Here is a 15965-nt window from a genome sequence, read left to right as displayed (position 1 = left end):
AGATAATAATTTTGAAACAAAAAATATACCTGTTAAACAAACAGTATGCCACTCAGTAAACTGCTAGGCTTATTTAAACAGCTCATGGATCGTTGTTGCAGCCTAAGGGACGGTGTCACAGATCTTGTGCTTTCTTCAAATGATACCTGGGCTGAATATTAACCCTTATGCTGGAGTTGATAAATTAAAGTAATGATGCAAATACTTATTAGTCAAAGTGATAGGTTTGTCATTACCGGATATGCGCACAGACTACAGGCTGCCACCAACTTTCGGTCGAAGGACCAAACAGATTGCGGGCTACTAGAACTGGCTCATAGGAACCAGGTATCTGAACTGGTATTTGAGAGAGTGCTAAGGGAAAGAAGGGCTCCTGAAGGGCCTCAGACCCTGATTATATCAGAAGTTTGGATCTAGAGCTCAGATTGCCGATGGTTTGAACTGGAGTCTGCAGATGTAGAGGCTACGGGAGCACTGGAGGTAAATTCGCGGTGTCTCTGAGGGAACTCTATTTGTTTGCCTTACAGCAGACAAAAAGGTGAAGTGTCGTGTATATTACATCTTTATGAATTAATAAGTGACAGTAATAAAGGAACCTTGAACTTTGAGTTGATCACTTATTCACATATCTTTAGGTCATTCAAGATGTGATATTCAGGTTAAGCAGCTCGATTTTAGCTTCTCATTGCACTGTTCAAGACCTTTCCAGATAAGATGAAGGGTTCCCCTGTCACCTTTTCCTGTACTTTTCAAGGAGTGAGAGTATTTGTGAGTCTAGAACAAATCACTGAGGTTCACAAGTGGACAAAATGAAGCATCAACTGATACCCAAACAAGTCAATTTGTGACGGGAAATGGAATTTTCATGTCAACACAAGGAGCAGCTTGGATCTTGATTTTATAATCGTAGAGCAGATGCCCAAAATGTGAAGGGAATATGCCTTTGCAATGTCTTTTGAATATGTCAGAAAAATATTTTCACAAGGGATGCATTGGTTAGCTTCTGAGCATGTTTCCATTTGAATACCTGTGAGTCGTCTGCAAAAGGAATATACAGCTTCTTCATGATAACCGTTTTACTACTTTCTCCAATGAGATATCATGAAATCAATGAATGCAAAAGCAAATGTCTTAAAATCCAAAAAGAAGTGCAGGAAGGCCTTTAAAGCTTCCTCAATTCTTTCGGCAGGTTGAACCATCACAAGTTGCTGTATACTCTCCATTGGTACACATAAGACCAGCTCTAGAGGACACTAGCATCAAAATAAATGTGGGACATTTTTTTGGATTTTATAAAATGGTCAAGCAATCATTTCGATGTAGGGAAAGTATATAATTAAATTTAAATGACATTTATACATGCCATCTTTAAGCTGTTGCTCTTTGTGAATTTGCAGATAGATGTCAAAGGAGAAAAAAGGTCAAGGTGCCAGAGCTTGCTGCTGTTCTGGCTAATATTTATCTCTTGCCCAACATGATCAAACCAAAGTTGATATGGTACTTAACCCATACAATTTGTGGGATCCTATCTGTTAATTAGGCATCCTCTTTTTTTGACTAATTTGATGAGACTGTTATTGCTGATAGTAGTTGTAAAATGTGTCCCCCAGGACATTGGGGTAAATTCCACTACCCTTAAGGTTATTTCAGAGTTTGCTTTGAAGGCAGGTGGGATCACCTTTTAGCATTCATTTAAGAAATGGCAGCTTGAAGGATACCACTTTCTCAGTACTGCAGTGCTTCATCAAGTGCTCAGTCATTGGAGTGTGAATTGAATCCAGAACCACACTCTCACTGGCACATTCATCAATTAAATCACAATTGTGATTTTGGACAAACATTTCTAAGAGTGATGAAAAGCAATAAAAGTGTAGATTTAAGAGGGTGTGATGTGAAAAGACATTTACACCTCTCGAGATTCAAGAAGTTGGGGAATTCGGGCTTACAGCTATCAAGAATTGCAATAAGGCTAAATTATTGCTGGCAATTGACAAAGATATTTCATTCACAGAAGGAAATAGGCAAGGCCAAATTAAACTAGTGCAGGGCCTGTATCTTACGTTATAAAGGGGCCATAAATTTAAAAACAAAATACACATAAATATTAAAACATCTAGTGGTTTAAAAGAGAGAACAAAAGGGGCAAGTAGGACACCAAATGCAAGGAGAAGCTAAATTCAGAGGAGAGAGATGAACTCAAAGATAAATCATTGCAAATGCAGCCTTGTGCATTTTATGTATGGATACAAACTTAGGTGGGTGACTTGAGGAACCAGGTCCTCTAGCTTTCTGGTGACTCGGAGAAAGTCTTCTGTGTTTAGGTTTAACAAATACATGCTATTGTTTTTCTTAGAATGGTGGAGTGAGGGGGTGAGCTTTAGTTTATCAGACAGATAAATTGTTTTTCCTTGGGGGTTGCATAATTTTTAGGGCATCTACAGAAGGGCTACCTGGAGAAAGTTTGCAATGGCAACCCCTTTAGCCCACAACTATATTATTTTATTCATGAGGCTGTAATTTAATCCAGAATTGTCCACATTTGCATAGCGGCTAGGATTTACTTTGCAAATAGACTGGTTTTACAGGCTGCTGCTTCATTAACTCATCCAGGCCATCTTCTCGCTAAAAGGCAATCTAGCTACAGAGTAATCTGCTTTTGTTTGCTGTAATTCCTTCCTTTTTGTGGTAAACATCAGGATTTGTAAAGGGAAGCAAGTCATTGCTTTTCCACTTATTCAGCTAACCCTTCCTCACAACTACTAACTACATGACCTAAAAGAATTTGTTTCCTGAATGCAACATTATCATCCGCCCATGAACGAGTGTAATTGCATTTCCACATTCACTGCATCATTTTCAACATAATTGGGATATCAGTTATCAACGTGCTTCTTCTAATCCATCAGTGATACCGCTGTCTTTCTTGCCGATTGCTGCAGCTGGGTCTTCGTACCATGTCGCCTGTTTTGTCTTTAGGATGGGTGGGGAGTGTGGGATTGTTTTCTCAACTTTGTTGAAAATAACAATAGTTTGAGCTTGCCTTTATTATTCTACCTTTTCACAAGAACCGCTGTGCTGCTTATCAATATTAAATAGGTTGTATTGTTATTTGCATATCATCCATGTATTAAAATTGCATTTGGTCTTTCCAAAGAAAACAGGCAAGAAATGTCACTCAGTGAAAAAAGAAATGCTAAAGAATTCATTCTTTGTTCAGACCAGAGTTGATCACCTCACGATGATCTTTTAGATCAACTGGTTTTTGTGGGGGGTGGAAAAATGTATCCCTAACTCTGGCTCCATCCCATTCCAATGTGAAAAGGCTGCACGTCAGATCTGAGTCAGGTGGTTCTGCCTAGGATTCCGTACCCCATCTAAACTAGCTTGACCATTTGCCTCTGCAAAGGTATTGTTATTGAACAATATTGGAAAAATGAAACAATTGCTTTCAAATCACGCCCTGCGCTCTCCATGTTCCTTAAAATGAAACGTAAAAGGTAATATATGTACTCATGCTTCCACCCTGTGTGGCAGATAATCATGTTTTGGATCCGTTAATGTGAGCTTCGGTGGGAATTGATATCTTGCAAGCATTTACCATGGGCCCCTTTAAAATGTGGGGCCCTAGCATATGCTACTTTTGCTACTAAGTTAATCCGGCACTGGAAATAGGATCAAGTAGGAAGAGTATAAATATGTGTTTGATGACCAGTGGAGACTTAATGGGCCAAAGAGCCAACTAGAGTGCTGTATGATTAATTCTCAATAATATAATGAAAAATCACAAACTTAAAGGGATCACTGGAAAAAATGAAGGACAATAATATTTTGGATTCTAACCACTATTAGTAAAACTTCTTTTAAAATAAGGTACTTGTTTAATTACTCAAAACAAACAAGATTAAGGACTAATGGGGAGAAGTCAGGAAGTAGATTAAAATAAGGGAGTAAACAGAAAGATTCGATAGTGTATTTAATCAAGGGGGTTCCCCCTTGCTTCAAAAGGGCATCAATCATATCGGTCAGTGCCCAAGAAGAACAGCGTGAAAACAATAACGATCACTAGCAGCCCTCACATCTTCTGTAATAAAATGCTTTGAAAGGTTGATCATGGCCAGAATTAACTTGTACCTAACAAAAAACCTGGGCCTACTGCAATTCACCTACTGCCACCACCGTTCTACAGCAGATCCAGATATTATCAAATGATGAAGTAAAAACCTGTAGTGGCAGCTACACTACTCCTGAAACAACACACAACAACCAGACAGGTTGAACTCAGTGAGCAGACTCATTTATTGCAGGCTACTGGACTGTACTTATGCTCCCAGCCCAGACCTGGCTGAGAACCGTGCTGGAGAGCGCTGACATCACCCGAGCATCACGTGGTCCCCCAAGCACAGGCTTCTGAGCCCCGTGCTGGGAGGAAGGTAACACCCCCAATGGCACCATTTTGGCCGGCTGCCCCGCCGCGTGGCTTACAAGCGGGGCCAGTTTGCCTGCCTAGTGGTGAGCCGCCACACAGCCCCCCCCCACCAGAACTGGTGCCAATGTCCTTTTTCACCGGGCAGCCTCGCTTCTTGGGCTGGGCTACAACAACGGGCTCAGTGGGATTGAGGTGCGCTGGTAAACAATTCCCGCTTGCCGCCAATGTCCAGCGTGAACGTGGAGCTGGAATGCTATACAACCCTGTATGGCCACTCATACGGTCGCTGCAGAGGTGCCGCGGTCAGGCCCTGCCGAACGAAAACGTAATCCACAGAAAGCAGTTCGCTGGGAATGTGAGATGGGCATGTGCCATGCCTAGGCGGCGGTGAGGGTTCGAACAAGTCCAAGCGTGACCTGAGGTGAGGAAGTAGTTCGTGCGGTGACTGCTGGGGATTGTGAGTTGCGTTGACGAACTCACCAGGTAGTGTCAGCGGCGCACCGTAGACCAGCTCAGCAGATGACGCCTGTAGATCTTCCTTGGGAGTGGAGCGGATGCCCAGGAGCACCCAAGGCAGTTCGTCTGCCCAGTCAGACCGGTGAGGCGGGTAATGAATGCCGACTTAAGGTGATGGTGCAGACATTCGACCAGTCCATTGGCCTGTGGGTGGTAGGGCGTGGTGTGGTGTAGCTGGATCCCCAACCTGTTGGCGAGCTGTGCCCAGAGCGCAGATGTGAACTAGGTGCCCCGATCACTGGTGAGGTGACCCGGGACACCGAACCAGGTGACCCAAACATGCAACAGTGCTCGGGAGCAGGAGTCGGTGGAGGCGTCTGGCATCGGGATCACCTCAGGCCAGCGAGTGGTGCGGTCCACCATCGTAAACAGGTAACGGTTGCCCCGGGAAATGGGTAAGGGGCCAACGATGTCCACATGAATGTGGCTGAACCTTTCCTGGACGTGCTCGAACTCCTGTACGGGCACCCTGGTGTGCCTGTGCACCATGGACGTCTGGCAATGGGTGCACGTCCTGGCCCAGCTCGTGATCTGCTTCTGCAGCCCATGCCATACAAACCGTTCTGCCACCGTCTGGACCGTGAACCCCTGATGGACGGATGTGAAAGGTCGTGGATGTGACAAAAGACCTGCCTGCGCCACTGCTGGGGAACCACTGGTCGTGGGGTGCCCGTGGAAATATCGCACAGGATGGTGCCTTCGCCGCTCGGAGTCGGGAGGTCTCAGAACTGCAGGCCCATGATGGCAGTCTAGAAGGCCCTCATCTCCTCATTAGACTTCTGGTCCCGGGCGAGCTGGTCAAAGTTGAGGCCGGGCATCAGTGCGCAGATGGCCAGTCACAAGAGTGCATCGGCAACCACATTGTCCTTCCCCGCCTTATGTTGAATGTCGGTGGTAAACTCTGACATGAAGGAGAGGTGACGCTGTTGGCGGGCTGACCAGGGATCCTTTGCCATCGCGAGCACCTGGGTGAGGGGTTTGTGGTTGATGAAGATGGTAAAAGTCCTCCCCTCCAAAAAATAGCGGAAATTCCGCACCGCCAGGTACATGCCCAGTAACTCACGGTTGAAGGCACTATACTTGCGTTCCAGTGGGGGGAGCAGGTGGCTGAAGAATGCCAGCGGCTTCAAATTTCCATTCACCTGCTGTTCCAGGACAGTACCGATGGCTGTGGCAGAGGCATCGACAGAGAGTGCCATATGCAGGTCGGTGTGTGGGTGGGCGAGCATGGTGGCCTTCGCTAGGGCATCCTTGGTGGCCTCGAATGCGATGCAGGCTTCTGGGTTCCAAGCAAGCGTTGTGTGCTTGACTGCGATGAGGACGAATAGCGGCTGCATGATGCGCGGTGCTCCCAGGATGAAGTGGTTGTAAAAGTTGACTGTACCCACGAACTCCTGCAGCCTCTTGAGGCTGTCCGGGCGTGGGAACTCCCTGATAGCAGCGATCTTAGCAGCAGTGGGTGAGGCTCCTTCAGCTGTGATGGTATGGCCCAGGAACTGCACGGACTGGTTCCCGAACTGGCACTTGGCCGGGTTGATGATAAGGCCGAAATCGGCCAGCCGGGAGAAAAGAGAAAAGGGCGCATAGGTGGACCTTGCGTTGCACCTGGTCCTTGCTGGCAACGAGGATGTCGTCCAAAAAAATAGACGAAATCCAAGTCCCTGCCCACAGAGTCCATGAGGCGCTGGAAGGTCTAAGCGGCGTTCTTGAGCCCGAACAGCATGAGCAAGAATTCGAACAAGCCAAAGGGGGTGATGATGGCCATCTTGGGTATGTGCTCAGGTGAACCGGGATCTGGTGATAGCCGCACACCTGGTCAACCTTGGAGAAAACCCTCGCACATTGCAGGTTGGCCATAAACTCTTGGATGTGAGGGATGGGGTAACGGTCAGGAACTGTTGCCTCGTTGAGCCATCGATAGTCTCCGCAGGGACGCTAGCCACCGGAGGCCTTTGGGACCACGTGGAGTGGCGAGGCCCACAGGCTGTCGGACCGCCGAATGATCCCCTATTCCAACAGGTGCGAAAACTCCTCCTTCGCCTCTTGGAACTTGTCAGGCGGGAGCCGGCGTGCTTTGGTGAAACCGGTGGGCCATGAGTGGGGATGTGGTGGAACACCCCGTGGCACGGTGAGGTAGGGGAGAACTGTGGCTTGAGGAATGTCGGGAACTTATCCAGGATTCGCTGGAACTCGTCTCTGGGCATACTAATCATGGCTATCTGCGGTTGCTCCGAGCGGGAGGCATCAAGGCGAACAGCCTAGAAGGTACGGGCGTCCATCAGGCACCTACCTTGAATGTCCACCAGAAGCCTGTATGCGAGAAGGAAGTCTGCACCCAGGATGGCAGTCGGGAGAGTCGAGACGGTGAACCTCCACGTGAAATTTCGTTGCTCGATCTGGAAGTGGACTGTCTTGTATCCATACATCTGGATTTCTGTTGCATTGGCCACATGGAGGGGTGGTCCACGAGGTCGGTTCCTGGACTCAACGGCCATGGCTGGGATGATGTCAATGAGGAACCGCCGGCCGCTGACTGAGTCCCGCAGGTAGAGGAGGCTGTGTCCTTGGCCAGCCGCCTCAGCCATTAACAGCGGCCGGCCTGGTCGTTTCCCTGGAACAAGCAGGGTTGACGAAACCTCCAAGCCCTGGCTCCCCAGCGCTGGTGGTAGAAGCAGAGGCCTGGAGCAGATGCTATGGCCTTGGTTATGCACTTGGGGGGCCCTGCAGGGGTTGGATGCTCTACCGCAGCACTAGGGGTGGGCTTGGCGTGGTCATGCCGTGCCTCATGACCTGCTGGATCGTTGAGTCCTCCGGGAATCGTGCGAGACATAGCTCTTGGGCCTTCTGGGCGACCTTCCTCGGGTTGGTGAATCTCTCCTGGACCTTCAGCGACCGGATGTCCCCGGGCATATGGTTGAGGAAAATGTGGTCGAAGAGTGGGCAGTTGGTATGCACACCCATGAGCACGAGCATCTCGTCCATCAGCTCCATCCAGGATCTGTCTCCCAGGGCGTCGAGGTGCAGCATCCGAGCAGCATGCTGGTGTCTGGATAGTCAGAGGGATCTGGTAAGCACTTGCTTGATGGTCTCGTATTTGTCTTCGGCGGGTGGGTACTGAACGAGGTGCAGCACGAATCTGGCGGTGGCCTGGTCCAGGGCACCGACCACATGGTAGAATTTGGTTGTGTCCCACAAAATCTGGCGAAGGTGAAATTGAGCCTCCGCGTGGCCGAACCAGGTCTCCGGCTCTTGAACCCAGAATTCAGGCAGTTTCACGGCTATAGGGCTGATCCTATGCTCGCTCATGATGGGTTCAAAGATGCTTGAACCAGTCGGGGTCACCAATTGTAGCGGCAACTACACTGCTCCTGCAATAACACACGCAACCAGACGGGTTGAGCTCAGTGAGCAGACTCGTTTATTGCAGGCTGCTGGACTGTACTTGTGCTCCAGCCCGGACCTGGCCGAGAACCGCGCTGGAGGGCGCTGATGTCACCCGGGCATCAGGTGGTCCCCCAGCGTGGGCTTCTGAGCCCCGTGCTGGGAGGAAGGTAATACCCCCGACGGCGCCATTTTGGCCGGCTGCCCCGCCACGTGGCTTACAAGCGGGGCCAGTTCGCCTGCCTAGTGGTGAGCCGCCACAAGCCACTCATTTAATCAACATTCAAAATAATTATCATTATTAAGTCCCTTTGTAAGATGCAAGGAAGAAATCAGTGGGTCACAGACTCTGTGAAATCTCTGACCAAAAAAATTCCTCTGTGGGCTTCCATTTCTGCCAGCTGGATAAATATTTCTGAGAAATGTAATGCACAAGGACAAAACAAAGAGGGTGGCTTTGATCTTGGTTTCTTTTACAGAAAGAGGAAGACAATCTGTACCCAAAGTAACAGTGCAAGCAACTTCCATTCCACCACAAGGCTTATTTATCTTAAAGAAACTTAACAAAAGCACTGAATCTTTCAAAAGTTTCAGTTGCTCATGTTCAAATCCATTATATATTTTCCTGTTCCGACATCACACAAAATAATGTTGCCTTTGCTCTGTTCCAATGTGCACTCTGTACTGTAATTTCAGTGCTGATGTATGTTTGGGTTGACTAGCTGCGCTGCTTGCAAGAACAAAATTTCTCACTGGTACCTCTGTTCATATCACCGGCACTAAAACTTGAACTATTAAAAGATTTTCTGATTTCTTTTTGGTATTTTACTTTGTTAAACTCAGGAAGCATTTCTTTCTGGATATTCTAAAAATACATATTATTCATTGCAGATTGGAACTGTGATATTCCCTCCGCTTCACCCCCCCCCTCCCCACTAATCTCCTCACTCCCCCTCCCCACCACTTTTAGCTCGATCATCTGTTAAAGCTTATTCTCACTACTGCTTCAGACCTTAAACAGGAGTAAGAAGATTGTGTATGGCTATAAAGGAAGTTTCATAATGCAGGCAATGTTTTATAACAAGCTTAAGAACCTTTATTTTGCTTGTTGGAACAGTGCCAATGTTAATGGAATACAGTGCTCCATGGCCTGTTTTGCATTAGTAACACTGGGCAGACTCAGAATGATATTTCATCATTGTGAATATTCCCTCAGATTTATACCAGCAGTAACATAACTAAGGAAATAATTCTTTTTTTTTTCTCTCAAGATTGAGGATGATTTGCTTCTACCCCAGTTTAGTGGGTTCTGAAATGCCCAATGTGGTACCTGCAGTCTGCTGGAGATAAAGCAGAAGTTTCCTGAAGGGATAACTGCATGACCTCTTTGGGAGTTGGTGAGCACCTTTTGCTGTCATGAAAGAGTTCTCTATGTTCGCACCCAATGAACTCAAGGGTTGTCAAAACTATTTTTCTTTCTCCCTTACAAATGGTCATGGGCCGGAGGTTCAAATGTGATGGTGGGACTGATACCCTTTTTAAATGAGGTGTACAGAACATTCTTGAATCTTCTTCTGCCAACCTCGTCATCTCTTGAGGAGACAGAACTTGAAATAGAGAGCCAGTTTGGGGAGCCCAGTGTGGAGTATTCAAGTGGCATCCAAGCCAACGGAGTGTAACCTGGGCTTAAAGGTTGCAGGTGTTGGCTTGAGGCATCTGTTTGTTAGCAGATTGAAAGTCAGCAAATGTCTTGCCAATGTTTAAAAATAGATGGAGATAAAAGGCAGATGATTGTAGACCAGTTAGCTGAGCATCAGTCATCTGGAAAATACCATTTTCTTTCAATATCATGCTGTTGTGAGAAGGGACATGGGAGTGCTTGTGCATGAATCACAAAAGGTTGGTTTGCAGGTGGAATATTGGCCTTCATTGCTAGAGGGATTGATTTTAAAAGTGGGGATGTTCTGCTACCGTTCTGTGACCAGGGTACTGATGAGGCCTCACCTTGCAGACTAGATTCATGTTTTATGACTTGATTTGTCCTCCAAGATTCGCTGCATTGGTGAGATAGGGGCCCAATTTATAGTGCCCTCATGAAGCTAATGGAATAAACACAGGGGCAGACATGAAATGATGCTTTGCTATTGGCTCATTCTATGTTATCACATAAACCAAGTTCTCAGAACAAAACCCTTTTATTCTCTTTTAGCTTTTTTTTTCATTCTCAATGGGCCTTGGACTGCCAAAGATTCCTGGAGATGCATTCACACCTCTAATCAAGCAATCTCCTTCATTCTGCAGCACAGAAATATGTAATGTATCATGAAGAAACAACTTGAATCAGACTTTTTAGAATGTACAATATAATTACAGAATGCAATGTCATACATTGGACAGTACAGTGGTCATAGCCACTTATCATTAAGAATAGCCTGAAACCTTGGACCACTATTAAATTAAAGCTGCTGTCAACAACAGTAATAGTTAAATGCCTTATTTTGTGATTAGCCTGACCAGAGTCAAGTTATAGTTTTGTCAGGAAAGCAGTTTTTATTTATCTGGCTTCCTGTTACTCATCTTTTCCTGGGGTGGGTTGGTGGTGGGGGGGGGGGGAGAAGATGTGGGTGTGGGAAGAGGAAATGAAAGTTGCCTCCATTAAACCCTTTCCAAAGCCTCAAATATCACATGAACAAAGAAAATGGTTTTTGCCTATTGGCCCTTTAATATTATTTGTTTAAAAGCTATAAATTTCACAGACTAGTTCCCACAGTGAGGCTTGGCAGATTATGACACCATTCATGGTCATTAGACAGATCAGTTGGAAATACCCACACTGTAAATATTGTTGCAAAGTTTGTGATTTGTTACTGAAAATCTAATGAAGAATGTCCTCAGCAAGGTCAAAGTATTAGGACATTTGTTACTGCAGAAATAGTTTCCAGTTTATTTTTCAAATTATAAAAATGAATAAATGCAACAGCAGTTTAACAAAAAATGTTGACGAGACAGAAAGCAGTTGGTAATGTTATTTATGAATTGCCATCACAATTCAATTTTTAATTGATTTCTAAAAGGTTGATTGAAATGCTAGACTTCCCCATATTTTCCAATGGTCAGGAATAGGAGGTTGTAAATTGCAATAAAATTAAACTGAACAGCACTATTTTGCAATGTTGCCTCATCCATAACTATACCACATAAATTATCCATGAAAACCAGGGCAATATAACATTTCATTCAGCTGACAATCATGGCTCATGTGTGTATATTATCTCCACTGAGTCAGAAGTCAAGGGTTGGAACCAGGTTGACTCTCCAGTGCCTATCAAAAATGCTAATCCGAGTATGAAAATGTCTCAGAAGGATGGAAGGAATTCTCTCATCTTATGTTTTATCCCAACCTATTCACCTACATTCATTGTTCAATGGACATTACTGAAACTGATGATCCAGTTACCGTTAAATTGCTGGAGATACAATAGACTGTAGACATAGTATCTCAGTGGGTCAGGCAGCATCTGTGAAGAGGAATGGTAACATTTTGGGTCAAAACCCATAATCTGGAATGAAATGCTCCATTTGACTTGCTCCTTCTGACCTTGGCCTTTTGACTGTGAAATCGCCCTTTGTTGGACTTTGCTCTGGCTTTCCCAACTTCACTTTTATATTTACATTAAGATTATTTAATTGGGACCTTCTAAGCATCTATGAAAGCTAGTGCTTCATTCATGCTTCGTCGAACCACACTGATATAAAATGCAAGTAGTGTGAAATGACATCAAGAGATGGGAAAGCACCAAAATATTGCATCAATATGTTTCAAAAACAAAAATTATGCTCCAATTTAATATGATATTTTGTTGAATTGTAGCATATTCCTTATTCATCTTATGAATGTTATTGCTCCTAATGCCATTTTCATGCAACCTGGTTAAGAGCCCTTTGGCCCATTATGTCCATGCCAAATTTTTCCCATCTGCACTAATTACATTGGCCCACACTGTGTACATATTTGCAGCAATTATTTGATGATTTTTTTAAAAATGAGATGCTGGAAGTACTCAGCAGATGAAGCGGCATCTGTGGGAAGGGAAGCAGAGTTCAGGTCAAATATCCTTCAGAATTTGGAAAGAGACAAAGGAAGATTGTAAAAAGGGTGGGAGAGCAGATGTCTTTGACAAGGTAAAACCAGGGTGGCCATGGGCATAAGCTGTAAACAAGGTTACCTGATCGATAAATGAATGGGAGCAGTCAGAGTGAGATCATGGGCCAACTAACATAGGTAAAAGAACATGGTAGTGCAAAATGCAGACCAGAAAAACATGCCCGGCAGGTCAGGATGGGGATTTCCTTCCTCACAGAGGCAAAAACAAAACAAAAAAAGAGAGGGGAGTTGAGCCAATATCACAGATACAATTGATACAGAGATAGAAATGACATTAGCTGATTAGTAATAACTCCAAGGAACTGCCATGTGCTGCTGTTATTATTTGATGTATGGTTTAATTCAATGTAAGCATTGTACATATTTTAAAGCAAGTAGATGAGGCATTATATCCTTGGACAGAAACCCTTATGTGCAGCCAGTGGTAAGGCGTATGAATGTGAAATCAACTGTAAATAGCGTAATTATGTTTCGGAAGGAAGAAAATGTTAATCAGGACAAACTCTGATTCTCTCTTCAGGTCTGGAAATCTGCCCATTTAAAATGATCACTGCTTCCTTTTCAATGATGCTGTTGATGTTGTTACATTGTCTTGGACTTGCAGGGGCTCAGGTGAATCCAGGTAAGCTACAATGCACTGTGTTACTTCTAGCAACACACCATTTGAGAGACACCATGTAATGTGTCACTTTTACATGTGTCATTTGGCCTTAGTCTTCCAGATGATTGGGTATCAAAGAAATCCTGGCAGATTACAAAATGTAGTTAATTGTGTAAAAGGTACACATTGCAATCACCATAACCTTGTGGTGAGGGATTGAATATTTAGGAAGCTAGATGGATAATCCAGGTTGCTTTGTTCAGGATGGTGTTGGATTTCCTGAGTGTTGATGAAGACATCTATGCCTGTGTGTCGCAAGACCAAGGCATTCTTCATAAAAAGGATGGCCTCACTCTTCTTTGATGGTGTAGTTAAGGCTATTTGTTTGGGCTGGTTTATGGAGAGCTGGTTACTGTGCTGGCTGAAGCCAATGGAACCTTCTTGATTTATCAGGTAAAAAGGGCCTTCTCTGTCGTTGTCTTGAGATCCACCATGATTTCATTTTGCATTGAACATTGTGAGAGTAATCCTTGGTGGTATCACTTTCTCACTGCAACATTAACCAGTTAAAATAAGATATTTTTCTCTGCTTGAAATTCTCCACACAGGTGAACAACTGAAACTTAAAGTCATTTGGAAAAAGAAGCATGTTTTCCAGCTGAAATCACAATCCTTCTCCATGTCCTTAATATTGCAGGATACTTTCAACATTTTGAAACTTTGGAATTTTTAGTGGTATAAGAATTTTTAAGATCAGATCCAAAGCATCTGGCTAGGTACTCACTGTAGCCACAAAGGCTGAGCCATAACCTGGGGCATGGGCCTGTTAGTCAGAATCAGTGACTAAAACGTTGCTGCACACCATTCATAATAGCTATAGATTGGTCACGCAGCCATGCATTCAAGTAAATAATGGCTCAGCAAGGTTAACCAATAAATTCTTTGGTCCTCTGCCAAAGTTAGTCCTTGTGGTCACAAGTGGAATAATCACAACTAAATTCACTGGATGCAGCATCATTAGTTGAAACTGTTGGAGCCAACATCACTTCCCCCTCACCCATACCCAACCCAAACTTCTTCAACAAATTAACACAGTATTCTAGGGTGCCAAGGAAATCAAAGGCAATCTGTGCTTCGCGAGGTTATTATGATTGGTGCTACTGTCATGGGTGAGTTGCAATGCCCTATAGAACTTTAATCTTCTTTAAGAGAGAATGCATCACAATTCCATCTTAACACTCCATCAATGCCTTTGGAATTTCCTCTTAGTCAGTCCACTATGAAGGTACAAATTATTGTCTGGACACTCTCAAAAGACTGCAAATGCTGGAATCTGGAGCAAAACACCAACCCCTGGAGGAACTCAAGAGGTCAGGCAGTATCAGTGGGAGAAAAAGAATGGTTATCATTTTGGGCTGAAACCGTTCATCAAGACACAAATTATTCTGTTGGGCTCAATGCTTCTTGAGGTCAAGTTCCAATGACATTTGTTGTCTCCTCCACTACAAGTTGCAACCTCAGATAACTGGAATCACCGAGGCCAGCAATGGAATGCAGAATACAGTTTGAGAGAGAAAATTGGGCAATGAATAGACATTTCAATGATGTGAGAACTTGCTTGCTGAAGCACCTCTAATGTTGCAGGGGAGTAATTTGCTGTGTGAATACCCTAGGTGAACATGATTATCTGTTCAATGCCATTCTCCCTCTTCTACCACCTGCTCTGTGTGTCCTCGACTAGCTCTCAGAAATGTTTTGCTGAAAGAAGAGTGCTTTCTAATGAATAATGACTGTAAGCACTTTGTTTATGTATAAGCATTGAAACCAGGATCAAGCCACATACTAAATATCATTCAGCATCTACCCAACACATAATCAATGGCAAAGTTGCATTATACTACCAGTGATTGAGAAGGAGGGCATTAGTTGAAATACCTCAGCATATTTTGGAGTTAAATATGCCATATTCATTCAACTTGATTTGCAACCAGAAAATATTGCATTTTAATAATAATGCTTAGAAAAGCAAAATCTATATTGATACATATTCTTTACTATGTAGTTAGTTCCCTAACTGATCTAGGCTATTAAGATGAAATGCTGAGGAGAAAAGATGCAAGGTATAATCTTTAGAAAACTAGAAAATCCAAGTTAATTACATCATACAAAATTCAATTGAAAATGTTAAATGTTTTTTCCTGTTGAGCAATTAGGTTTTACACCAAAGTTTTTAAAAAGATGAATTTTTAAAATGGCATGTTTCCAGTGTAATTAGATACTATATATTGCAAACTGATTCCCATTAGAAATGTTTGAAAACATTTTATTCTACAGATGTGGCCTAATCTGCTGAGCATTTTATGTTTTTATTGTGCACTGTATGGTCTTTTAAGCAGAATCTGTTCCAGTGATGTTGACTGAGGAATAGATACTGGGGAAGGCAACTGTGAAAGTACTCCTGGTGCTCTCCAAATGTTCCAGTGGGATATTTCACTCAAAGAGGAGACTTGTTCAATGTCTCGTCTGAAAAATAGTACTCGTGACAGTTAACCATTCCCTCAGGCAGCAAAGGTGTGAACAGTTGCTTCTATATTCATATCTCAGGATTGTGACTTAAAACCATGTTCTTTTGACAACTCACTTTTATATTTTGAGTCATTTCTTTAAAAAAATTCAAACTTAGACATATAGCACAGTAACAGGCAACTTCAGCCCACAAGTCCATGCTGCCCAATTTACACCCCATTAAACTACAGACCCAGTATGATTTTTTTTTTGAATGGAGGGAGGAAACCGGAGAAAATCCACACAGACATGGGGAGAACATACAAGCTCATTACAGACAGTGTGGGATTCGAACCTTGGTCTGGTGCCAA

At 44.0% G+C, this 15965-nt stretch overlaps 1 protein-coding gene across 4 annotated transcripts in view; it reads left to right on the top strand.

Annotated features, from left to right (window-relative positions):
* The window catches only part of ddr2a (discoidin domain receptor tyrosine kinase 2a), a 189663-nt gene that overhangs the window by 99122 nt on the left and 74576 nt on the right, over positions 1 to 15965 (top strand). For 2 of the 4 annotated variants that reach the window (XM_069937797.1, XM_069937799.1), the window contains exon 2: positions 13009 to 13110. In XM_069937797.1, the coding sequence (XP_069793898.1) occupies positions 13032 to 13110 (79 nt within the window). In that variant the 5' untranslated portion in view covers positions 13009 to 13031. Of the gene's footprint in view, positions 1 to 9597; positions 9721 to 10532; positions 10636 to 13008; positions 13111 to 15965 lie in introns of those variants that run through there. The other 2 variants (XM_069937795.1, XM_069937796.1) reach the window with 2 other exon arrangements.

Source organism: Narcine bancroftii, chromosome 5 (assembly GCF_036971445.1).
Source record: "Narcine bancroftii isolate sNarBan1 chromosome 5, sNarBan1.hap1, whole genome shotgun sequence".
Taxonomy (NCBI): domain Eukaryota; kingdom Metazoa; phylum Chordata; class Chondrichthyes; order Torpediniformes; family Narcinidae; genus Narcine; species Narcine bancroftii.
The sequence above is the reverse complement of the archived record's forward strand: the minus strand, read 5'-3'. Positions and strand labels throughout refer to the sequence as shown.